General features: G+C 36.6%; 1 protein-coding gene and 1 non-coding gene across 2 annotated transcripts in view; both read left to right on the top strand.

Moving 5' to 3' along the window:
* IPO7 (importin 7) overlaps window positions 1-25,310 on the top strand; it is a 37,210-nt gene extending 11,900 nt beyond the window's left edge. The window contains exons 5-25 of the mRNA XM_061999326.1: window positions 1,691-1,847; window positions 2,601-2,690; window positions 3,124-3,218; window positions 3,318-3,402; window positions 7,210-7,344; window positions 7,793-7,892; window positions 8,944-9,020; window positions 9,364-9,480; window positions 10,164-10,253; window positions 10,766-10,931; window positions 11,453-11,613; window positions 12,484-12,612; window positions 14,152-14,218; window positions 14,299-14,424; window positions 14,735-14,832; window positions 16,643-16,738; window positions 17,703-17,923; window positions 18,011-18,216; window positions 19,341-19,547; window positions 19,903-20,019; window positions 22,327-25,310. Coding sequence (XP_061855310.1) covers window positions 1,691-1,847; window positions 2,601-2,690; window positions 3,124-3,218; window positions 3,318-3,402; window positions 7,210-7,344; window positions 7,793-7,892; window positions 8,944-9,020; window positions 9,364-9,480; window positions 10,164-10,253; window positions 10,766-10,931; window positions 11,453-11,613; window positions 12,484-12,612; window positions 14,152-14,218; window positions 14,299-14,424; window positions 14,735-14,832; window positions 16,643-16,738; window positions 17,703-17,923; window positions 18,011-18,216; window positions 19,341-19,547; window positions 19,903-20,019; window positions 22,327-22,424 — 2,638 coding nt within the window. The 3' untranslated portion in view covers window positions 22,425-25,310. The remainder of the gene's footprint in view (window positions 1-1,690; window positions 1,848-2,600; window positions 2,691-3,123; window positions 3,219-3,317; window positions 3,403-7,209; window positions 7,345-7,792; window positions 7,893-8,943; window positions 9,021-9,363; window positions 9,481-10,163; window positions 10,254-10,765; window positions 10,932-11,452; window positions 11,614-12,483; window positions 12,613-14,151; window positions 14,219-14,298; window positions 14,425-14,734; window positions 14,833-16,642; window positions 16,739-17,702; window positions 17,924-18,010; window positions 18,217-19,340; window positions 19,548-19,902; window positions 20,020-22,326) is intronic.
* Window positions 10,439-10,620, top strand: LOC133625877 (small nucleolar RNA SNORA23). Its single transcript, XR_009819127.1, has one exon. It is a non-coding gene; the product is annotated as a small nucleolar RNA SNORA23 (small nucleolar RNA).
* Window positions 25,311-25,706: the final 396 nt, after the last annotated feature.

Here is a 25,706-nt window from a genome sequence, read left to right as displayed (position 1 = left end):
AGTACACCACAGATATCTGTGAGACACAATGTGAGGTGTTCACTGCTATTGCATTATGATTATAGCAATGCTTGTTTGGGGAAGAATTTTGATAAGAGTACAGGCCTTGTGAGATTATCTTAGGTAACAGGTGTGTTCATAACCTTAGCTGATCAAACTTTAGCGAGGGCCAACAAGTGCTCATACTTATTGAGCATTCTGGTGAAGTCAACAAGCGTTGCTTTCACAAATCATGTGAAATGTATATGTATACATGTATATGTATACATGTATATGCACATTTTGTTGTGTAACGATGTGTGCAGGCAGGTCTTTGTAAAACTCATTAAACTATTTATTTCAGGGTTAGATACAAAATCTGCATAAAGTTACAATTTTGATCAAGGCTTTAGTGCTTGAGCTGTAGAAATATTCAGCTATTTTATTTTTTTCTAAATCCAGCCAGCAGGATCAAGTGGCTGCTCTTCGTATAGTCTTTTTTTGCTGTTCTTTGTCTTTTGCGGAAATAAGTTTTCCTGAGAAACATTTAATCTATTTCAGAAAATACACGGAATCTATATTATGGAACATAATTTTGGAGCTCAGTGTCCTGTAGTAGTTCTTACAGAACATGCCATCTGGCAACAGATTGAGTAGACATTTTTTTAGATTTCTGTGAGTTGTTGCTGTTGAATAGGCTGAGTGTTGACATTTAGTATTAAGTGAAAAGTCTACCAAAAATGTATTTTAAAAAAGCCAAAACACAAAAGCAAACCAAAACCCAATAACCCTAACCCACACATCTCGCACAAGAGTCCAAGAGTTGGTTACTCAATCAAAACCTAAACCTGTACAGTCTTGAAGTGATATTTTACTTTGTTCTTGTCATCACCAGTATGGACAAATTCCTGTTCTTAAGTCAATAAGGACTTTCTTAGTAAATTAAAGTTGGGGGAAGATTTCAAAATTGAGCTTTACTTCCATTCAGCAATTTTGAAGTATTTTGAGAAATGAAAATAGAGTCTTGTTTTCAGCATGGGCGAACTGCTGGCCTGACAGCAGCATGGGAAGGTCTCAGGCATGATTTCAGGGGCAGTTGCAATTGAAGCTTGCTCAGAGTCTGCCATGTAGCCTTGAAGCCTACATTCTCTATCAAGTTGTTAGATTTGGGTATATTATGTGTAAGATGTGAGAGACTTGACAGTTTACTTTCTTCAATACCAGTGAAGTAATCTGGCTTCAGGAGATATTTTGATGAATTTGTACTCTGATAAATGTCTTTCAGTAGCCTACTGACTTAAGTAGCCTACTGAGCTTACTGACTAGCCTAGCAATCGCCATTCTTGGGAATAAATGCGTACCTTTTGCTTGCAGTTTTTGTAGAGCTCTGATTGCTTTTCACTGGACTATAGTAATAGTATGGCTGAACATGATGTAGTATTCCATGTGAATAAGTTGGCAGGAGTGCCTTACCAGCAGAAAACTAATGTGGATGTATTGTGGAGTAATGGATGCTCAGCGGTTTTCTAACTTCCCTTTTAACTGTAATGTTGTCTGGCTATAGCTTTATTTCAAATCCTGTAACAAGAAGTGTCTAGGATTTTTTTAATCATATGTTGTTATGAACTGTAATATAACCTACTTGTGTCTACACTGCAGAATTTAAAAGCTACCTGAAAGATCTGCAAAACTCGTTTGTTCTTATCTAAAGGTACAAGAAACCAGAGGAGCGCAGTCCTTTGATAGCTGCAATGCAACATTTTCTACCAGTTTTGAAGGATCGCTTCATTCAGCTGTTGAGTGATCCATCTGATCAATCTGTCCTCATCCAGAAACAGATCTTCAAAATATTTTATGCCCTTGTCCAGGTAAAAAATAACTTGGTATATACTTGATGACTAATTTGAAGCATTATGCTTGAACTTACAATAGTAAGTTACAAATTTCACAATTAGTAAATAGAAATATTAACAATATTGGATTACATCTTAATCATTTCCCTTGCTACTCAACTGAGGTATGAATTACAGTCTTTTGCTATAGTTGATTGTGCTGTACTTCTACTTTTGTACAAATACATATGCATGTATTGTACAGGTATGCATGCCATCCTCTAAGGTAGAGTGTTTGCTAGAAAATGGATTAGCAAATAAGTTTTCTAATGACAGACATGTTATCTGGATATGTTCCTATGTAACCTGATCTAGGTTGACCTGCTTCTGCAGATGGGTTGGACTAGATGATCTCTAAAGGTCCCTTCCAACCCTACCATTCTATGGTAGAGGTCAGCCTACATAGAATTACCAGTGTAGATGCAGGAGTTTGTAGTGAAACTGTTGTTAATTGCTTCAGAAATTAGTGTAACATCCATTTAAGTAGCGTCTCAGCATTGCACGTGCAGAATGAAGTCCTCTATCACCTTTATGGATGTTGAGGATATAGAATAGGTCGCGTTAAGTTCTTTAACGTGAAGCCTGGTATTCAGAGTCATTTGCTAATCTCTCGTAGCTAAATGTAGACAAAGGTTTGGAAGAGCTAGAATTCAAGCAGTGAAAGTAACATTATTTTCAAATTGCTTATAGAAATTTCTTTCCCTTTTTTGTTTTCTTTTTTAAAATAAGTACACATTACCTTTGGAGTTGATAAATCAGCAAAACCTGACTGAATGGATAGAGATCCTCAAGACTGTTGTTGATAGGGATGTACCAGCTGTAAGTGACTTTTGGCTATTTATGTCTTTAACCTTAAATATTTTTCATTCATTAGAATGTTTAAAAGTTTTAACTTTTTTATTTCTGCATTTTTTTTTTTCTCAATAGATGCCAAGAAAATAAACATTTAAGCCAAGTAGGCTGTTTTAAACAGACTAGACAAACTTTGAAAGTATGTACCTTGTATGGGAGTTCTGTTGTTTTCAAATTACAGCACAACTATGACTTCTTGTTTCAAGAATTTCTTGACCATCATCCCAGCATATATAATAGGATTTGTTTTTAGATATCCTGTACTTTGTACTTCTATTAAGCTACAAATGCAAATGTCACATTAAAAGCAAAATATGCTATATAGTTGTTGAAAAATACATGTAATTTGAACTATTTGTGAATAGTTGGTAAATAATATTTTTGCTTTTTCTTCCTGAAGGAAACCCTTCAAGTTGATGAAGATGATAGACCTGAGTTGCCTTGGTGGAAATGCAAGAAGTGGGCTTTGCATATTTTAGCTAGACTTTTTGAGAGGTATTTTCTCTTCCATTATTATTTTTAAAAGAAAAAACAAATTTTCATGGCAATACTATTGCTGCACCTTTGAATTTGCTTACTTGCTTCTAATTCTAGGTATGGAAGCCCTGGTAATGTTTCCAAGGAGTACAATGAGTTTGCTGAAGTCTTCCTGAAGGCGTTTGCTGTTGGTGTTCAGCAAGTAAGAAATACTGAATATGGGCATTATTAGGATAAGTTTAGAGTTAATAGTGATTTTGTAATTTCATTTTTTTGAAAAGGCTTCTTGCTACTCTTAACAAATGGAGTTTTTTTTTAAAGCGCATTAATATGGAAAGCACTGACACCTGAGAGTTAAAGGTTAAAATTAAAAAAAAACCTATGAATTTGTCACATAGAGCAATCCACTGGTAATAGCCTCTGCAGCACTGATAATCTGTAAATAGAGTAAATGGCCTCATATAACAAGCCCTCAGATAAGCTTCAGGTGAATACCATCAATTTTTCTGGAAGACATAGGGGTAATATGTATATGCTGTAGCTGAAATTTAACCTACCATTTTAACTCTGGTATAGTTCTTTGACTCAGCCAGCACTAAGTACTACTTTCTAGCCTTCTGTAAATGCCCGATCAAGCAGAGGGTCTCTTATAAACAAGTAAATCTGATGGTCACTTTCCACTCAACTCCGTGGTTGGAGAGTGTGTTTCACTTCTAGAGAATGTGTCATACTCAAAGCATCTTCTGTATTATAGTAGTTTCTAACCTGATGTATTAACATTATGCCAAGCTATCCTTGATTTACCTTTATTGAAGTAACTTAGTGGTTTAGATAGTCCTAGAATTTGGCAGCAATCTACAAGTTTTCCTGAAGGGATGGGGCAGGAGCTGCCTCAGAGTATGAGTTTAAAGTCAGTAATTTGAACTTCTTGAACAAGGAAGAAAATTCCCATGGAAATTGGGGAATTTTTGTATCTGATTCCCAGCTCTTGACTGTGCTGCTGATTTCTGTTCTTTTGAGAAATGTTTCATTATAAAAATATTTAAGTAGTTTTTGTGAAATCTGCTTGTGTTCTATAATCTGTTTATATTAAGGTGGTTAGGTTGTAAATGTAAATTTACAATAATCTGAGGGAGCAGAAAGTGTTCTTCAAAGACTTCATTTTATTCAAGAGAAGAACAGTTCTTAATTCAGTTTCATTTTTTGTACTTTTCATTTTTAGTGAATTACAGAAATTTAAAGAGGAAAAGCAGAGAAAGTATTTCCTAAAAACAAGTGTTTTGAAGGTCATGTGGAGTATTAGGAAATAGATCTCAACATTCTGCTCAAGTGGAGTCAGTGTCACCTTTATGAGATGGTCAAGTCACCAGTAGATGACATTGAACAGATAACTATTATTACGTGTTCTTTAAGACCTTACTGGTTGCTTTGCACTTTGGAGATAAATGAAGTTCTGGCAAAAGGCTGTATGGGACAAAGAAATCTTTGAGAAAATAAATTAAAGCAGTTAATACTCCATGTTTTTTCTTTACATTTTCTTTGAATCAAGTATGTTCCTTGCTTTTATTGCATCCAGGGAAATGCCCAAGAATTCAAATTGCTAAAAAAGTGGAACTTTAAAATGCTTACGGTTGCTTCCTGTATTACATTTTAACTTGTTCAGAAATACAAATTATTTTTAAAGTGCTGTTTACTAGTTCCATGCAGAAGATAAATCTTGGATGTATACTCAAGAAATCGAATCCTTCACATAAATGTTGTGGCATATTTTTGAACACAATGTATTTCTTTACAAAAATTTGAAATCTCTAAAATACTGAAGAATACAAATTCTGATGGTTCACTGAGTTCTCTTTATTCTCCCAAGTGTACCCAGCCTTTTACTAAAGGAGTTACAGATAAATGTATGGTATGGGGTTACGGGCTGTTGAAGTATAAACATACTGCTAATATTATTCTCATAGCTACTTATCATTGATCATTATTTTTATCTACTCTTTTTGTCATGTGCGTGTCACCAACACACACCCACCTACCCAAAAAAAAAGATCTAGTACGTTCAGCATTAGTTGTAGCTAAATATCCTTAAGCATGGTAAAACAGGCTGAGCCACCTAGCTGGAACACCTTGATTCTTATCCCTTGTGTTAGCAGCGGTTTTGCTTAAGACATTTCTCACTTTGAAAGACCTGATGAGCCAGAACTAAGCTCTGGTTGGACACTACTACCTGGTTGTTCCTTGGCAGGACTGCTGAATTTTCTTTATTTGCCCTGGAGCCTCCATCCCACATACTGTTTTTCCTCACTGCTATTCCTAAACCTTTTTTTTTCATCTTTGTAATATCTTATTGCATGAGCTGTCACCATGGTGTGACTTAGACCATGGAGCCCGTCTCAGGTCCATGTGTTGTAATAGTTCAGTATATGATATCGATATAGTGATGGTCATTTCTTTGTTGCTAATGTGAATTTATGACAGAAGACAGTCTTTAGGATGTCATGAACTTCATGTGTAAAACCACAAGAAATCCCAGTCTTCCTTAATTTCCCAGTTGCATATGTATTTATGGCATACCATCAAGGAATCAAAATATGTTGCAGAGTCGTTCACATGTTTTATCAATTATGTTAACAGTCTGTTAGTCTTTTTAATAATGAACATTCTTAATCGTTCTAACATCAAGAAGCACATTAGTTTTGGCATATATTAATGTTTTATTCATTTTGGAAGCTAAAAACATCTGTCACTTAAAGTATTATTTTAGCAGAAAATAATTTTCTCATTCAGTTGGTTCATAAGAGACTTAAAATGAATTTTGACATATGTATTCTTTGATAATCCTCAAAACAGCTGGAAGTCTGAACATGTATTTTCCTTTCCCTATCCTAGGTTAGTATCTAATGCCACCAAAGCCTTGTAGTCAGCTGAGTGCAACAACCAGTAGTTTCTTTCTTAAGTCCAGGAGGCTTTTAAATGAGCAGCTAAACTTTGAGGACCAGTCATGCATCTGGAGCATAAAATCATTTGTAAAGCTGTGAATTTCATGGTGAATTAAGTCATCTTCTTTAAACTTAAGTGCAAGGCATCTCCTTTGGGAGAAACGTTTCAGTGCTTGTGTAATAAATGTTAGCAATGAAATTACTTTTCAAAAGGATGAATCTCATTTTCCTAAGATGATGTCTTTGTTATATTACTGATTGATAGATATCTTTCCAATTCTTTCAGTTTTGGATTTTTTTAAACGTAGTTTTCTGCAAAGAATTATTTGAAACCCTGGAAATGAGACTTGTCATTTCTCTCCATCTCTTGCTGCTGTTCTTGAAGGTGCAGGGTTGCCACTGACCTGGATTGGGCTACAAGGAAACTCCCTTGCATTACCAATACCAATTTTTCCAGTGAACTGGAATTTAATTGCTAACAATGGCCCAATTTCATGGCTCTATTGGTGGAGAGCCATGGATTTAACGGTTAAACGTAAATCCTGTGAGTAGTTCTGAATGCCACCTTAAGAGAAGGATTGAGGCCAGAGGGCTAAGAGAGGCTGATTCATCATTCTTCATATCCATACATTCTTCATGCAGTGTCATTGCCCTAAGGCTGCTGGTAGACAAGAATCACTAGGCTGTGTGACTGTGGAGTGCTTTACCAATTCAGTGTTTGAGCATGCATTCCTGCCCCCAAAGAGTAGCAAGATGGAGTAATGAACCTCAGAGGGAAAGCTGCCCTGAACTGTGTTGGTGATCAATTATCATGTGTGTTTTGCCCTCTTAAAGGATTATGTTTTTATAAGATATACAGCACCTGATATGAGCTGTAAATTGCTTTATAAAATTAACAAAAACATTTAGTAGAAGGATTAGTCAGTACCCATTTTAGTCTAATGAATAAACAGGTGGGTTTTCTTGGATTGAGAGAAATTGTTGCATAGGATTGTGAGGTAATGTAGAATTTTTGTGTTTGAAATGGTCTGTGCTCATTGTAAGCTACTGATGAAATTTGATTTTTGTAGGTGTTGCTGAAGGTGTTGTATCAATACAAGGAAAAGCAGTACATGGCTCCTAGAGTCCTGCAGCAAACGCTGAATTATATCAATCAAGGAGTGTCACATGCAGTCACCTGGAAGAATCTGAAGCCTCATATTCAAGTAAACCATTTTCAGGGTTTAATATTTAGATAACTCAGTAGTACATGAGTCTGTTGTATGGTGCTAAAAGTTAAGTTTCAGAGACTTCTGTTATAAGTTACTGCAAAAAGTTTAAGGTTGTTTGGTGAAGGTTACCTTAATACATGGGCAAAGCTGCCTAATTGGGTTTTTTTGCACTTGGTCCTTTGTGCTTTAATATATTGGGCATTCCATTGTTACACAGCCATACAACAAATTTGGAGATGGTGTTAACTACTTAAATTTAGAGATTCCTTTTCTTTATAGAGGTGGCACATAAAATCCACTATGTCCCAACAGGTTTAGAATGTTATCATTCAAACAGGGACAAGAGGAACAAAACCTGTGAGGTACAGGACAGAATGTAGAGGCTGATTTAGGAGTGCAAGCCTGTTTTCAACTTCTTTTTTTTTTTTTTCTTTAACTGTAGGGAATTATCCAAGATGTTATTTTTCCATTGATGTGCTATACAGATGCTGATGAAGAGCTTTGGCAGGAAGATCCATATGAATATATTCGCATGAAATTTGGTGAGAATGTTAAACTGTAACTTCACTCAAAGACAGGAGTTTTTGTAGGTTTTTTGTGAAAATGGAGATGTCTTTAATCTTTAAAAGAAAAGAGAAAAAATAGTATTATCCAAATAATATAACTCGATATAGTTAACTTTTGGATAAGCTGGTGGAAATGACAGATAACATAGGACAATGACACAAGTGTTCCTGCAGCTGAAAAAGTAGCTAATTTTGACAGTTACAGCAAATGTCTTTTAACAAGTCAAACAGTCTAGGTCTTGCTAACAATAATTACAGAAGTTTAATGTTATTAAAAGTTTATGCTTCACAACAGCTGATACTTCAGGCCCTGGTGTTTGAAGGTCTTAGGTTCTTAATTTCACACATGGGACAGTCCAGAACAAATTGTCCATGATGATAAATGAAATATTGTAAGCCCTAGTATTCCAGACTTGTCTAACTTCACCTTCTGTGGCTTGCTACTTTGTTCTTGGGGTTTGCTATAATTTTATACAGTCCTTTCAGGCTGGGACAGACTTCCTGTGCAAGTTCCTCCTTCTACTAGGATTTCTATGTGGCTAGAACAACAAATTTTGATGGGTTTGGGAGTTTGTTATCCTTCAGGATGCAGGCAGACCTGTAAACAGTGTATGTCTTATACATGGCTCTGATAATCCTTTTCTACAGAGCTATAAGAAACTGAGCATTTTGAACTCAATTATATGTTATTGCCTGTACAACAAATGACATATGTGTCAAAAATTGACTACTGTGTCAGCTTCTACTTTTACAAAAGTTTTATCTTAACAATAAAGAAGACATACGTGCAATTACAAATTAGACATGTAGAGCCAGTGATCAATAAAAGTGAAACATTATTGGCAGTCTCCAACCATGTGTTAGTGTTGCTTGGTCTTGGAATAGATGTAGTAAGAAAGTATAATTGGCCACCTGATAAAAAGGGAAAGTTGTTGCTGTTTGTTTCATATTAAATCACAGATTGCATTAGGATCATGAACTGTAGTAAAGGACCAAAATTTATAGTTCTTACGTGTTTACTTAATAGATGTATTTGAAGACTTCATTTCTCCAACAACTGCTGCTCAGACGTTATTGTTTACATCATGTAGTAAAAGGAAGGAGGTAAGTTATTCAAGGATTTTACTTATGTTAGATTTATAGCCTGCATTTGCTGAATTTCCTGTAGAAGTTATACTTTTCTACTGTCATATCATAGTACACTAAAATTTATCATTTGTCTCAAATGTTTGGGGGTTTTTTTTTGCACTGGTCTATTTTCAACTTCTGTGTTTTGCCAATTCCATTAGTATCTATTTATCTAGAATGTTTTTGTGTTTATAACAGAGGCATAAAACATCAAAATTTTAAACTTGGAGTAGATTATTAGAGATTTAAGTGTTTCAGAACACTGAGATTGGTACCTGACATGACTGATTGAAATTGACTAACCATATATGTAATCTAGGTTTTGCAGAAGACAATGGGCTTTTGTTATCAGATCCTCACAGAGCCAAATGCTGATCCTCGTAAGAAAGATGGTGCTTTACATATGATTGGTTCTTTGGCTGAAATTCTGCTAAAAGTAAGCATAACAAACCTGATTCTTTTGTTTATCTTCTCTCTCCCCTTCCATATCTTTTACATATAGTGTCTTAGAAGAAATGAAAATATGTAAACTCTTTGAGTTTACAAGTTTTGGAATCACTGCTTTGATTCAAAGCTTTTGGCTTTGGTGTCAGCTTAATTACATGAATTTTATTAGGTCATGTTTGAGTTCAAATTATTGATTTAAGTTCCCTTCTAGTAAGAATACCTATACCATTTCTTGTGCTACACTTAACTAAATTCCCTTTTTTGTGGAAAGGAAAAAAAAATCTATCCAGTGAGAGGCTGTTGTTTTAATGAAGTCTTTTGATATGTGTAGAAGAAAGGAAATTAAGTGGAATTTGCATCCTTGCTCAATTAGAATGATAGTAAAAATGGTGCAAGGCATGGACTTGTATTTGAACAACACTGAAGTTTTCCTGACCGCTTTCGCTGCACAGTAATGTACTGCCAATCAAAAGATGTCTCTATAGGACTCAAAAAAGTGGCTGTGTTTTGACTGAGAATTATGAAAGTCCACGTGAGACCCAAGTAAGGCAGAAGTTAAAATTCTGAAGGTTTTGTGACATTGTTCATGCTCTTATTTGTGACTCTCTTTACTGGATTATAAATGCATTTTTATATAAAGTTTTAATGGTGTTTCTATTCATATTCTGACAGAAAAAGATATATAAAGATCAGATGGAATATATGTTGCAGAATCATGTGTTCCCTCTCTTCAGCAGTGAGCTGGGTTACATGAGAGCACGGGTAAGAAAGTGTGATTTTTCTATTAAGATACACGAACCATTCCAACTGAAGATTTCATGAATTGTTTTTGTCTCCTCTAACAAATGCGGTCTGCTCCTTTTCTGTAATAAATATTGATCTCTGCAATAAGTGTCCTATGAGTCTTTGTGTGATTACAGATAGCTACTGTGTAGTTTTGAAATGGCTGCAGACTGTGTGCATAGTTTTCCATCTGTGTCTGGTGGTATGGTCTATTTGTGTTTTGCATTTAGACTGTACTGCTCACACAAAACCTGTGGCCAAAGATGAACTTGAGATCATAGTACTGGTCTAGTGACGTCTGAAAGACAATCTTCCCACTGGCCAGCCTCCACACTCTCAAACAGTTTCATTTGTTAAAAAACTTTTAGACTATTCAACAGCAATTGTACTTCAGATTTAATAGTTTGTGTAGGTTGTGGGTATAAAAGTAGTTGATAATCCTGGTTGTAGGTTTTGTAACTCTCAATTTGTTTAATATCTTTTTTTTTCAGGCATGTTGGGTTCTTCATTATTTTTGTGAAGTCAAATTTAAGAGTGACCAGAATCTCCAGACAGCTTTAGAACTCACAAGAAGGTGTCTGATAGATGATAGGGAAATGCCTGTGAAAGTGGAAGCTGCAATAGCCCTTCAAGTTCTGATCAGTAATCAAGAGAAAGGTAGCCTTAGCCTTCTTTTCTTAAAGCCTACAGCAAGCTTTAATGGAATAGACATTAATAGTGTGATGCTTAGGGAGAATTGTTCTCTTCTTACATTAGTTTACTACTTGCAGGTGTAATTTGTAAGTGCTTCTGTAACTTTTTCCAGCTGAAAATTTGTTTTGATGAATAATGTTATCACAATTTCATGCTACAATAAATCCATTTTTACAGCACTTAATCATAGATTCAGAAATAGAGGAGCCATAAAAACATCTATCTTGGCATATATTCATTTGTGTTAAAATGTAGGGGTTTTAAGTAACTTAATCTTTGTAGGCTTTATATTGGTTTATATATTGGTTATATAAACAAACATAAATTCTATATCAAGTGCTCAGAATGTTAGTATTGATATAATGATTACAGTGGTTTTGGCATAGTAATGAGAAATCGCTAAATATTAATAAAGTATATATTGAGTTTCTTGATAGAGTAGTCTTGCAAGAATGGCAATTCAAATATTTCTGCTTGGTTTACAGCTAAAGAATATATTACTCCATTCATTAGACCTGTAATGCAAGCTTTACTTCATATTATAAGAGAAACTGAAAATGATGATCTTACTAATGTGATTCAGAAGATGATCTGTGAATATAGCGAAGAAGTTACCCCAATTGCAGTAGAAATGACACAGCATTTGGTAAGGCTCTTTCTGGTGACTGAGTGTGTGAAAGGCTGGAGTTTAAAATTACAATAGCAGTCCATGAATCAATAGCTGTTGTTACTCCAGTCTGCTTAAGCACATTGATACAAGTAATTTTCTTCCATGTTTAGACTGTTTTCTTTTTCTCAAAAATGGCTTCATAACTTGAAATGTCTAAGAAAAAATGTAGAAATGTTTGAGAAACCTTTGCCAATGTTTTCTCCTAATAGTGTTAGTAATTAATTTTGGCACACGTTTTTGGTAGTCTTTACAAAGTGATTTAGGTTTCCTGCTTTAAAATGGGAAATGAAAGAGCAGATTTTTAATGAACATGATTTTCACAACTTTTTTTTTATGCTGTGTGTAATGTGGAAATAAAACTGAATCTACAGGAGAAACAGGGAGCTTAAATGGTCATATCTAGCAAGTTGAACTAATGTTTTCAAAAGCAGAGGTTGGCTGAGTGCTTCCCTGCTCATGCCTTGGAGTTACAAGTAAATTGTTTGCATGTCCTCTCTGGGAATGCCTGTGAAGTGGTCCTGTCTAGTTCAGCTGCCTATTAAACGTTGTGTCACAAAACCTCACTCATAGAAAATGTATTTGTTTACATGGGAAGTAGTGCGTTTGTATCTTGTTTGTTCATTAATGGGTAAAGGATGACAGCTTAAATGGCTTAAGATTCAAATTTTATCAGTCTTGAAAATAAACTCTTGAATGGAGCCGTCGCCTTCTAATATTCATACACATTTTCTTGGCAGAAGTCCTCCTTAAACTGTGTAGAATGCCAGAGCTGCACAATTGTTCTTCATCTCTAAGCATGTCCTCGTTAAATGCCCTATTTATGGTTTATTTTGCTGTTATGTGCAGGCCATGACATTTAACCAGGTGATCCAGACTGGACCAGATGAGGAGGGTAGTGATGACAAAGCAGTGACAGCAATGGGAATCTTAAATACTATTGATACACTTCTCAGTGTAGTTGAAGATCACAAGGAAGTAAGTAAAAATTAAAGCTAATATGTATTGTGTAAGACACTGGAAGTCTTTTGTAGCTCCAGTGTTCTTGACATTATCTGAAAAACTGTCCTTCCAGCCTCAAATGGCTTAAAACAGACAATGGTGAGGTACCTATTATGGAACAAAGTTGTTACAGAGTGGGTAAGATTTCTAACACAATACATGTAGTGGCAGAGTATCCCATAAGGATCGAGGTTCTTGTTCAAGTAGGTGGAAGCAACTTGTCTTTAACAGGTGGAAATGTTGTCAGCTCAGATGCAAAAACCCATCTGATTGAGTGAGGTCTGCCCTTCAAAGAAAACAAATAAAACTCCAATCAGCTGTGTACATTGAATCTGCTGACTTAGTTTGCTTTCTGCAACAGAATCAATGTCTGTAAATACAGCTGTTGTGGCTAAGAAGGGTTTTTTTTTACCTGCCTAATCTGCAGTATAGAATTTTCTCCAGTGTGATGAAAATTTGTTATTAAGTTTTGTTGTACTGAACAGACTAAATTTGGACCAGACTACAGCTTGTTCAAAAGGTACTATTGCTGGTTAAAAACCTTCCTGACCAAGTCAGCTACCATCTCTTCATAAATACATTACAGTTCTTTAATAACTAAAGAGTTGAGTAGTAAATTATACTCTCAAGGTTCTGAGGACTTAATGAGGAAGCAGCATGATATGAATTCTGGATGCCCAAGTGCTGCCATGAAGTAAACCAAGGACCTGTTCAGCTTGCTCAGATGTTGAAAAGCTTGCTGAGGAGCTTTAGCATGTACTTGTTTTTGTCAGAGAATTTTTGCTATCCAAATGGGAAGTTTGTGTCATGATACTTTAGTCCTCAGAAATGCAATTGTATGTGTTGAGCAGTGTCTCAAAAGATAAGGTATTTAGCTGGTCACTTTCAAATCCTGTTCAAATCCTGCATATCTAAGACCAGAAACTCAACCCTTTTTTGTCCCTGTGCAAGGTTAAGTACCTTGGACAAATTAATGACTGTTTTATTAGCCATTCCATGGACTAGTAAGTACTAAATAGGAAGACTGAATCAGTAGGCCAGCTTTTAGACTGATTGTCCACATACCATATGAACATCCTAATCTAGGTTTGGGAGGTTGTTTGGTTTTTTTTGAAGTTACAGTTCTCTGGAACAGCAAATACTTCTTGCAACTTCAGTTGCCTATCCCTTTGATATACGCCCTTGCTTGCTGTGTTTTAACAGGACTGACTGTTGCATAGGGTTACTGTCAGGCTTTCGTTTTAAAGGATACTGTCTAATGAGGTTGTTCCAACGTTAAAGAATATTCCAAATAAACCTTGTATTAAAAGCTCTCTCACAAACTCTTAGCAGAGTGCTGTTCTTACACATTTAGTGCTTTAAAATTTAAGAAATTTGAAATTGTTTTTAGAAGACTATATTGTATAAACAGACGCTGCTTTAAGTAGATTGAGTTTTAAATGTTTTTATATTTAGTTTGAACTCCCAAGGAATTGAAAGCAACCATAAATCCTTTTCTTCTTTTTTTTTTCCCAGATTACCCAGCAGCTGGAAGGCATCTGTTTGCAAGTCATTGGAACAGTTTTGCAACAGCATGTATTAGGTATCTGTACTTTTGTTGGCTTATTACTGTTTTAGCATATGGGATTGGTGGGAAATTTACCTAGATTCTCTTTGTTTCAGAGTTCTATGAAGAGATCTTTTCCTTGGCTCATAGTCTGACCTGTCAACAAGTTTCTGCACAAATGTGGCAGCTTCTTCCTCTTGTTTTTGAAGTCTTTCAGCAGGATGGCTTTGATTATTTTACTGGTAAGTAATACAAATAAATCAGAAAGCCAAGTGGTTTCATACATGTGATTTCAATCATACAATGAATTGCATCTTGATTGAACTGCTATGAGAACATTAAAGTGAAGTTATGCTGGAAGTACTTTATTTGCTGTTGCTGCAACCATACTTGTTTTGCTAAGGCATCTGTGACTAGAATGTACACTTACCTTGACAAACTTTAAGCAAGAATTGTAAGTAACTTATTAATACATAGATTTTTAACTTGATTTTAACAGCTTGCCTAAAAAAACCCATTTAAACAATAACTGTGGTCATTCCTTTAATACAGACATGATGCCTCTCTTGCATAATTATGTTACTGTTGATACCGACACACTTCTGTCAGACACAAAATATCTTGAAATGATCTACAGTATGTGTAAGAAGGTAAGTAGTTTCCTTTGTGATAACAAAACCTGTGATCTCTGAAGTAATGCACTGTTAAACTGGTACTTCTTTGCACAACAGCAAACTGTGAAACTGAAGAATTTTGATGTCTGCTGTGAAAGCAGCACGTTATTTAACATCCTCTGTGATTCCACAAATTAAATTATTGCAGAGAAATTTAAAGTGATTGCATCAAATTTCAGATGCATGCTTATGCTAAAAGGGAAAAATAATCATACACGCCAAAAGAAGTTTAAACAACTGAGGTTTTCTTGCACACATGCTTTGTGTAATGCGCTTGTGCGTACAGGCACGCAACACGTGTACACATATTGCAAAGTGTAGATTATTTCTTTTGTCTGAGATCTGCAGCCTCACTAGGGCTAGGATACCACATACCATGTGTATGCTGAGGGCTTTAAATCTATTGGCTAAAACAAGTGGAGCAGGGGTGGAGAGTAGAGGCATTGGAAGGAATAGGAAGTTATTTTCCCAGGTTCATGCCAAGTCAGTGACGAAAACTAGGAGAAGATGCAGTTCTTACTTGGTCCAGTCACTTTAGGACAGTGTTTCTGTATTTAACCTAGCTTCTTGGCTTCTGTGTGTTATAGGTGCCAACTGGGCTTTTTTAGCCAGAGAATATGTAGCATACAAAGCTTTCCAGAATGTTAGCCCTATGTGAGGTAATGAATGCTGCTCTATGAGATGGTGTTGGTGTTTTATTATCTCTTAAGTGTAATCTGTGGGGATTGCAGTTTTCCATTTCTGGATATTGTGTCATAGGTCCACATAAGAGCTATGGTGAACAGTTGGCAGCCCTGCCCCATGGTAGTTCCTGAATAGTTCTTTTGAAGATGCCCTATTGAGGCCTCATCTGGAGTCCTGTGTCCAGTTCTGGGCTCCTCAGCTCAAGAGAGACCGGGAACTGCTGGAGAGAGTCCAGCACAGGGCCACTAAGATGATCAGGGGACTGGAGCGTCTTCCTTATGAGAGAAGCCTGCAGGCCCTGGGCCTGTTTAGTCTGGAGTAGAGGAGATTGTGGGGGGATCTCATTAATATTTACAAGTATATAAATGATGGATGTCAGGAGGTTGGGGCGTCCTTTTTTTATATTGTATCTAGCAACAGGACAAGGGGTAATGGGATGAAGCTGGAACACAAAAAGTTCCGTTTAAACATAAGAAAAAACTATTTTACTGTTGAGGTAGCAGAGCCCTGGCACAGGCTGCCCGGGGAGGGTGTGGAGTCTCCGTGTCTGGAGGTTTTCAAAAGCCACCTGGATGCGTTCCTGTGTCACCTGATCTAGGTGGACCTGCTTTGGCAGACGGGTTGGACTAGATGATCTTTAAAGGTCCCTTCCAACCCATATGTTCCTATGAAGATGTTTCAGTATAATAGGGAATAACTTTGGCCAGCCTTTATATACAGAAGTTTTGGGTGTTGTGTGGTCTCCCACTGAATATCCCAAATTTGTAAATAAATTTTTTTAGAATTCACTACAAGAACGTGTAAGAAAATTTTTTTTATTTGTGTACAGAAAGAAATCTTTGTAACACAGTAGCTGGTGCTTACACAGTTCCTGTTGTAAGCTTTTTGTCCCTAGAGACGCTGAATATTTGTACATGTAGACTAGTTTCTCCTACTCTCAGACATGTTTCTAGTTGTGATACCGAGCCATTGCTGCACTTCACTGCTGCTTCACTGGTGGATGTTTACGCTAGCAATATAGTAGAGTGGGTAGGTTGATACCAGTTTTTCAAAGCAAATACTTCTTGAAGGGATGCCATCAACAGTAATTGCTGTTTTTCAGGTCCTTACAGGAGTTGCTGGAGAGGATGCAGAATGTCATGCAGCAAAGCTGTTAGAAGTAATTATTCTTCAATGTAAAGGGCGTGGCATCGATCAGGTTGGTAACAACTTCAATTGCTAGAACTAGAATTTGTGAATAGGAGATTTTTTAAAGTAACCATTGATTGTGTATTGACATGAGTTCTGTTTCAAGAGGTTTCAGTAGTGTGATTAATAATCCTGTTTATTTCAGTGTTACTCAGTTCTTGCACGCTTGGTCTCCACAATTTAGGACTCTGCAAAACTCAAAGAGTTTTTGTAAATCTGGAAAAGTAAATCTTGGTTCTAATAGTCAATTAATTACATTATACATTAGTTCTAGTGAATATTTAGTGAAAATTATTCAGTCTGTGAAGTTAATAGCCTTGAAATAAATACAAATGAAAATTTAAGTTCTTGGAATTCCAATTAATGTCTTAAAGGAACCAGGGATTAAATTATGCTCATATGGAAGGTTGAATTTGAGAGATGAATTTGTGTGCTTCTGCTGTGTACATGACAAGCACTGTATAATAGCATTTTTTGATTCTTCTGAATACTTGTGGATATAGCCCCTGGAAATTTTTTTTTATTTATTTGAAATAAAATCGTCCTATTTTTTTTCTTAGTGCAGCATCTCTGAAGAGATCAGTCCTTTGAATAGCTCTTTTCTTGAAATGTTAGTAATGTCTCGTGACTTACTCTGTTTCAGTATCCACAACAAAGTATTTTTTTTGTTCTGGACTTTGTAGTGTATGCACTTCCTCTTATTTTTCATTTTTAAAACACAAGGGTACAGAAGCAGGACTTAGACCTACCATGCATGACATCACACAATCTGTATGCTTGGAGGAGAATAAATCACTTTAGCTTTTTGTCTATGTATATGATTTCTGCTGGCAATTTAACAAATGACTCCCTTTTCATGCCTTCTGTATATGTGTGCCAGACTGGGTTTATGCCATTTTTAAACTCCAGTGTGAAATGCAGGACTGCAAAATGTATTTTTGACAGCTAAATCTGTACCGGTTCTCACTCCTCAGTGCATACCCTTGTTTGTGGAAGCTGCATTAGAGAGATTGACCAGAGAAGTGAAAACCAGTGAACTGCGAACCATGTGCCTCCAGGTTGCCATAGCTGCTTTGTATTACAATCCTCATTTACTATTAAATACATTGGAAAATCTTCGTTTTCCCAATAATGTGGAGCCTGTCACTAATCACTTCATAACACAGTGGCTTAATGATGTAGACTGCTTCTTGGGGTAAGTGTTTCCAGATTTGAAGATGATTCTCTGTGGTACACCCATGGTATTACCATAACAACATTTTTTTACTCTTTTGTTTCATAGACTTCATGACAGAAAGATGTGTGTCCTTGGCTTGTGTGCTCTTATTGATTTGGAGCAAATACCACAGGTTTTAAATCAAGTTGCTGGCCAAATCTTGCCAGCTTTTATCCTTTTATTTAATGGATTGAAAAGAGCATATGCCTGTCATGCAGAGCATGAAAATGACAGCGATGACGATGATGAAGCTGAGGAAGATGAGGAGACAGGTATGGAAACTGAAACATTACTGTTACTATGTAGTTCGCATTGTTTCTGATGGAGATGCCGAGTTTCTAAGGCCAAAATTGAAAAGCTGTGGTAGAATACTGGATATCTTTTAACAGTTTTCTAGTATATCTGATTCTTACTAGCTTCCTAGGCTAGGTGTCTCCAAAGTAACATCAAGCTAGCTTTTGTGTGTGGATGCTGCCATTGCTGAAAGGAATTAGTAGTGGTGCATGTTTCCCATTTGAGTGAGGAGTAAGTCAGGAGAAGTAGTTTCCAGGATGCAGTGTACAGGTTGGACTATGTATTACAAACTGTCTTATGAGCTGCTCGTGTTAGTGGTGTAATGAAAATGACAGGTTTGAGGATTTTTTTTTCTGTACTAACATAACCTGAACTTATCAGCCTTTGTAGTCTTTCTTGTTCATGTAGTCATTTCAAAAACTTTCACTTCTTTTTGCCATTTTCTTTATACGTAATTCAAAATTACTTACAGTTTCTCTCTACTGCTTTTTTTCCACCTTTCCCTAAGCTCTGCTTAGGCTACTAATTCTTGTTCCCTGTTTTTATCTCCCTGTCATCAGCCAGGTGTCTTTCAGTGACTTTTTTTTTTTCCAACAGGAATGTCTGTTGGTTGTCATCCATCTACTTAAAGCCCACTTTGGTTTTGATCTCTACTGTTGAATTCTTAACTCAGCAGACGTATAGTCGTATATCATATGTCATTTATACTGTTACACTTCATATTTCTCAGGCATTCTTTTCAGCAGCCCTTTTGAATGTGCCTTTAAAAGTGTCTTCGTCAAACTACTTCTTAGGAGCATGATTATTGCGTTGCTTAAAGTTTTCTCAAGTGCTGTTCCAAGCTGTCTTGTGTGTATGCTTTTCTGAATATGTTTCTATGAAAATAAATTTTACTCTTCCACTTGCACAAGTGTTGTGAGGGAAGAGTGTTGGGGAGGTGAAAGACCATGGCATTATGAGAGCAGTGGAATGAGCTCCCCTTCTAGCCTGTACTATACTGTAATCGGTTCCATTGACTGTTTTGCATAAGCAGCCGTCTTGCTAAAGATTTTTTCTTAGTATTCTTGAGGTAAACTTTTTCTATATATGATATTTAACTCAGAGGAATTGGGGAGTGATGAAGATGACATTGATGAAGATGGTCAAGAATATCTAGAAATACTAGCAAAACAGGCAGGTGAAGATGGAGATGATGAAGACTGGGAAGAAGATGATGCTGAAGAGACTGCTTTGGAAGGCTATTCCACAATTATTGATGATGAAGACAACCCTATTGATGAATATCAGATATTTAAAACAATTTTTCAGAGTAAGTAACTGTTTCTTTTCCTGGCTAACAAGTTAAAATATAACTTTAGCATACGTTGTTGGAAACTAGAACCTGTTGAAAGCATCCAAACTGGCTTTCCTCATAAGTGCTTTGAAGAAGTTCCTTCTTTGGAAAGGGGAAGCATCATTAAACTTTCACAGCTTGGGGAGACACCTGAATGAATTTATAGAGGGAGGGAAGAAGTCAGAGGTTTTATTAGTGCTTTCAGATGTCTTGTATGATGTAACACTTAAAGAATATTACTCTGATTTAAATGGCAGTGAGTAGTGAGCTTTGAGTTACAAAACATTTTAATGAACACTCTCCTTTTGCTTATGTTCTCTTTGTCTTGCAGCAATTCAGAATCGTAACCCTGTGTGGTACCAAGCTTTGACACAGGGTCTTAATGAAGAACAAAGAAAACAATTGCAGGACATAGCAACTCTGGCAGATCAGAGACGGGCAGCACATGGTATTTTCCCCCCTTTATACCGTTAATAACTGCTTTTGCTGTTTGGATGCTGTTCATGTGCTCAAGAAGCACAAATACAGAAAATGCCTATAACTCAAGCCTGATAGTGTCTTCATCAAAGCAGGGTTGGTTTACGCTCCAGAGATAGTTTGTAATCTCTTAAGATTGTCAGGTCACGTGCACAAACTGTATGGCATATCACAGGTGTAAGGAACAATGAAACTGTCTTAATTAAATGTAAAGCATACTTGTTGTAAATGCTTGGATTTGAAATCAATTTATTTCATTACCTGGAGGTGAAGGAACTTTAGGTATGGTAACAAACATGTTAAGGGGCTGATGATGTGACCTGGTTCAGCTGGGATAGACAATGATTCTGTGGGTGGGAAAATATCAAATGATGGATGTAGAATCCACCTGTAAAGCTACATCATTAAGCCTATTAAATATTTCAGATTTGTTTATCTGTATTGAAGAATAACAGATTTTAAAATACAGGTAGTGAGCAGACCTTCCATTTTCTTGATTTTTTTTTTTTTTTCCTTTTTTTGTTTGTGAGTTTCCCCAGGTATTTGAGAGTAAGCCAGTGTAGATCACTCTCTAAAGTGAAGGCTGAATTTTGAGTGGTAGTCCAGTCTCAAATCCTGCATGTTGTTGTTGAGCAGTGACAAGATATTTCAAAACAGAAGTTCAGAAACCTTTTGGTGAAAAGATTGGGAGTAAGAATGCACATTTAATAGGTAGTGATTGTCAGAAAACAGCCTAAATTACCTCATATAACTTTTAAGTGTCCAGCATGATCTACTTTCAATGATTATAAAATACAATTTCACTGTGCCCCCTGTTAAGCACTAGACATCACACTGATGGGATTTATAGTACTTGTAGTATAGTATAGTACTTGGGTGGGGGGGGGGAAGAAGGGGTGCAGAACTCTTCAGCTGCTTATTCATAGAGCAAGTTACGTCCAGATTGTGAAGTTTCAGCATCTTGATCCTGATAGGAAATTGTGTACTATCAGAGCATAAGGATATTCCGTTCAGGCTACCTACCACATATGGGAACGTCCTGCTATAAGGATTTGGAATATCATTGTCTCGTTAATGTAGCTACAAGTAATTTCTATAAGCTAAGAGATTTGTCTTCTGTGCACTGTGGAGCTGGGAGGGAACAAAGAAATACTCCCCAGGTCATGTTTTGCCCCTGTCCTTTGTCAGACACAGATTGATAGAATGGTAGGAATTGGATAGCAACTGTCTTGTTTCCAATGAAACAGAGGCAAAAAGCAGATCCTCTAGGTAATATGAGCTGTCCCGTATTCCTAGAAAGCGAGAGATTGTGGCTATTTCCAAGTAGGAAAAAGAGCTTAATTACTGTCTTCTTTTCCACTTTAGCATTGTTAGCTTGAGCTGGGAATAATATAAACCTTTCTCTGCATTATCAAGATGATAGTAAAGGTAGATAGAGATGTGTAGATAAAAATGTATACAAGGGAATACGCATTTCTGTCTGCTCTTTACCAACCTAATTTTCAGTTGTCTGTGTACTAGAGCTTGTGAAAGCGAGGCTTACACTACCCAGTCATCTTTGAAGGATGAAACCTGAAGCTAGTAAAACCAGACAGCTTAACTATCAGTGTTAGTTACAGTGAGGGACACGTAGACTTCAGATGCCTAAAGATCCTAAGGTTTGGTTGAAAATGAAAAGTGATATCGCTAGCTTTATCTCAGAATTACATTGTATAGTCTAGTAACCTAAACTGTAAAATTACCGGCTTGGGTATGGGGAGGAAATATATATGTACTAAAAAGTGTGTTTCTGTGGCTATTTCTGCTTATATTGTTGAATTGAGATAAGAACACTGAAATTGAGCTAATACCTGTCTACTGCTTTTTTTGTACATACGGTCTGTATTGATTTGACTGGAAAGTCTATTAATGCTCATCAGAAAGAGCTGGGCACCTGTTTACAAGTTTCAAAGTGCAGCATTCATTCAGGTCCTGTTCTGAAATGTGGAAATTACATACTCATGTCCAAAAGCTGAAGTGTGGCCTTTTAAAAAAATCAAGTAATTTAAACGTAGCTATAACAATATTGAGGAATGAAAATAACTAAAACATAAGTCCGTCTGTTGTGTGGGGCCTGGCACATTTCCACTTTGTGGGTGCTGCTTATTTTCTTGGGTGACCCCAGGTTAAACCCTTATGTCTGAGAGACTCAGGGTGGTCAGTCACAGAAGCTTAATCTGTTTTTCCCCACCTACACACGCACTAAAATATCTTCCTTCTGTTTTTTGTTTTGTTTTAGAATCCAAAATGATTGAAAAGCATGGAGGATACAAATTCAATGCTCCAGTTGTGCCAACTTCATTTAATTTTGGAGGCCCTGCCCCGGGAATGAATTGAATTATCACTTTTCCTGCTACTGTGTGATTGTAGTGAAGAGCTTGTGTTCCTCCCAATAGTGGTTCCAGAACTGGTTCATGTTATCTACAACTCACTCTAAACTAATTAATAAATAGATTGGACAGAAGCCCCAGAAGTGGGACCTGGTCATGCAACCTAATACTGGAAAGCAAACCAGAGGTTTTTTTGAAGATAGGAAGAATCTGAATTTAAAGCTTCAAATGACACACTTTGGAAATCGGAAATCAAGAGGGGATGTCATGAAGGCAGCTTTTCTTTTTCTGAGGAAAAAAAAATAGGCATAGGCTGCAGGACTATTTAAAATGTCTCATTTACAGTACAAGCTAGAAGGCAGACTTAATTTTTACACCTGTGGCGGTATGAATATTTGCCCAGTTTATTTCCCGTTTCTCCCTTCCTGTTGGGTGTCTATTCTTTTAATGTAAATAAGATAAGGTAATCGGATAGCCTTACTTAATCTTCATCATTTCCATTTATCAAGATTGTTCATATGTAGAATATTGGACACTTAATGTAGCACTACATAACTGATAAATCTGTAAATGAATTAGCACTTTCATATTGAAACAAGCCTGCTAGCCTATGTACAAAAATAGCAAAATGTTTGCTGTTTATAAAAAAATAAAAATAAAAAATAAGGGATGTATTGGGGGAAAATAATTTCAAGTTATTAATTTAAAATGAACTAGCAGTTTTGTACCTGGTGACTTTGTGGTGCAGTCACCTCTGGTTGTGACTTGAATTCGGTTATGTAAAAAGGGGTTAGTGATATTTCATTGCTGCTAAAAAGAAGAGCAACACCCTGTGTGTCCTTTCTTTTTTCTTAAAGATCTCACAGTACAAGGTGAAATTTGGGTACAAATGTGTGCTGTAAGCACTTAGGAAAAAGTGCTTTTTCTAAAGCAGGTAAATAAGATGTGAAATTCTGCTCTTAAGAGTCGATTGAAGTGTGGATGAAACATCTGTATATGCAATCTATTCTAAAAAGACAACAACTTAATTTGGCTAATCTGGGCTATGAGCTATGATTGTGATGTTTCCCCAAATTTTGCAAAGTACTCTTTTTTTCCAGCACGTGGTAGTGCAGGTAGGTGCACTACTCTTGCACTTCATTCCCCCTCTTTTTGCACTCCCAGCATTAGTGTGTGCTGTTGTCTGCCTGATCCAGACAGTGTATTTGAAGTTTTGCCAATCTTTCATTTTTTTAAGCCACAGTTTTCTTCCTTCAAAGTTGCTATAGTAACTGGTATTTTAGCTGGAGAGGCAAAATACAGTTCCCTCTGGGACCACTATCAAAACCACTGTTTGAAGAAGCCAGCAGGGAGATGCTGTGAATGGGTTGGCTTAAATGCCCTCCCCCCCACACTTTTTTTTTTCCGTCTAAAAACAAAAATCCATAGGTTTTTGATCTTGCCTTGAGATCATTGGTGTCAGGTCTTTTAAATCAAATGTTTATTGGTTGTTTTTTTTTTCTTTTGGCTGTTTTTATATTAAAATGTCACCTGCTGTTACAATTGATATTAAACAAGCTACCTTAATTTAATGTAAGCCTCCAAAATTTAAATACAGGTTAAAAATAAACTGAGTTTATATCTGTAAAAATGAAATGCACATATATATATTATGATACTCAAAATGCAGTCTTCAGAAAATTGGTTTGTGTGGTGTGGTTTTTTTTGCAGCAGCATAGTAGCAGGAATTGGTGGTTTGGGGTTTCCTTGATGAGCTGAGCAGCACCATGCTCTACCTTCCATTTGTTGCACAACCGCTAGCGCTTCTCTGGGCAGGTTTGGTGGATTCTCCCGGTCACTCCTCTCTGCTCTGCCTTCCTTGCGCACAGAGTGCTAATGAGAGACTGAGCCAGGACTCTTTTAACGCCACGTTGCCCTAGCCAGAAATACCAAAGGGATACTTTTGAAAGCAAATTGTGGACTTACAAGGATGGATATTGCACCTAATGTGAGAAAGCCGAAACAAGTTAAGCCTTGAATCAGAGTATCCATTATAGTAGTGGTACGAGAACCACGGTAGTACTTTTGACTCTTTAGCTGACTGGCCAAGTACATACAGCAGAAGTGTTGGGGTTGTTTTTGTAAATGTGTAACTCATGAGCACGTACAGGTGTACTCTGGCCTCAGGATAATCTCTAGACAAGGTTTTATTTTTGTAGAAGAAGGTGACAGACATAATGACAGCATGCCTTTTCCCGTGCATTCCTTGACCTTGGAAAACGCCCAGTTTGACGTGAATCATTTCTGAACATCTGCTTGTTGGGTATCTGCTTATCTTGTTATGCATCCCAGAAAACCTAACAGAACCTTTTAGGAGAGATGAGAGACTTTTGCCTTGTGGCAGAAGAGACGACAGAGCAGCAGCGAGAAGGCTCTTGTGTACAAAGCAGATGATAAAACTGAGGGGAAAATCACCGATTTAGTGCCATTGTCTCTGGAACAGTTACATTTTTCAAGTCACGAGTCAAGGGAAGACTTTCACCTTGGTGTGAGGAATAGAGTCTTACTTCAAGGGTGCTTTTATGTGTCGCTAGACTGGTTAGCAAGGAGCATCTTTTTTTAAGAATGGATCTAGAACTTTGCTTTCCTTTGCTCCAAGAAATGTATTTATATAAATTGCAAAACAATTTTGCATTGTTGTTGGTGGTGATAGTGCATTTTGTGATGCAATAGATCCATTTCAGTGATACACTTATGTCAACTTTAAAACTGATCCTCCTCCTAGAACTTGCACTATCCATTCCATTTTCAAGGATAATGCAACTCTAAAGGAAGAGCTGGGAAATTTAAAGCCTATGTTTTTTCTATTATGGAAGATCTCCTTGGATTAATAAACATCTAAAGCAAATCCTTATCTTCACTTCTTTCAGTGTGGTGTTTTGAATGTAACTGTGTTCTTGCAGTACTTGGGAGTCCTGTTCTAGTTACATAGTTCTAAGGTTTTTAGTTTCCTCTCAAAATATTTGTTTGAGCAGAAGTGTTAGGCACAACCACTGTTCTCTTAACCCTGCTAAATACAAAAGGCTTTTGTCACAAGCTGTTTTTTAAAATGCTGACAGACGGGTAAATTTAAATACCTTTTCCTCCTCAATCACTACCTTAAAAAGAATCAGCAATAGGTATATTTGCATAGTACAGCAAAGCTTTGTTAATCTCTTGTAGCTGAGCATTCCTACTGCCAGATTCAAGAATTCTGCAGTGGATTAGTTACAGAACACCCAACAACAAACATGCAGATGGCTTTGATGTT

This window comes from Colius striatus, chromosome 7 (assembly GCF_028858725.1).
Source record: "Colius striatus isolate bColStr4 chromosome 7, bColStr4.1.hap1, whole genome shotgun sequence".
NCBI lineage: Eukaryota > Metazoa > Chordata > Aves > Coliiformes > Coliidae > Colius > Colius striatus.
This window is presented reverse-complemented; position numbering and strand designations above follow the sequence as displayed.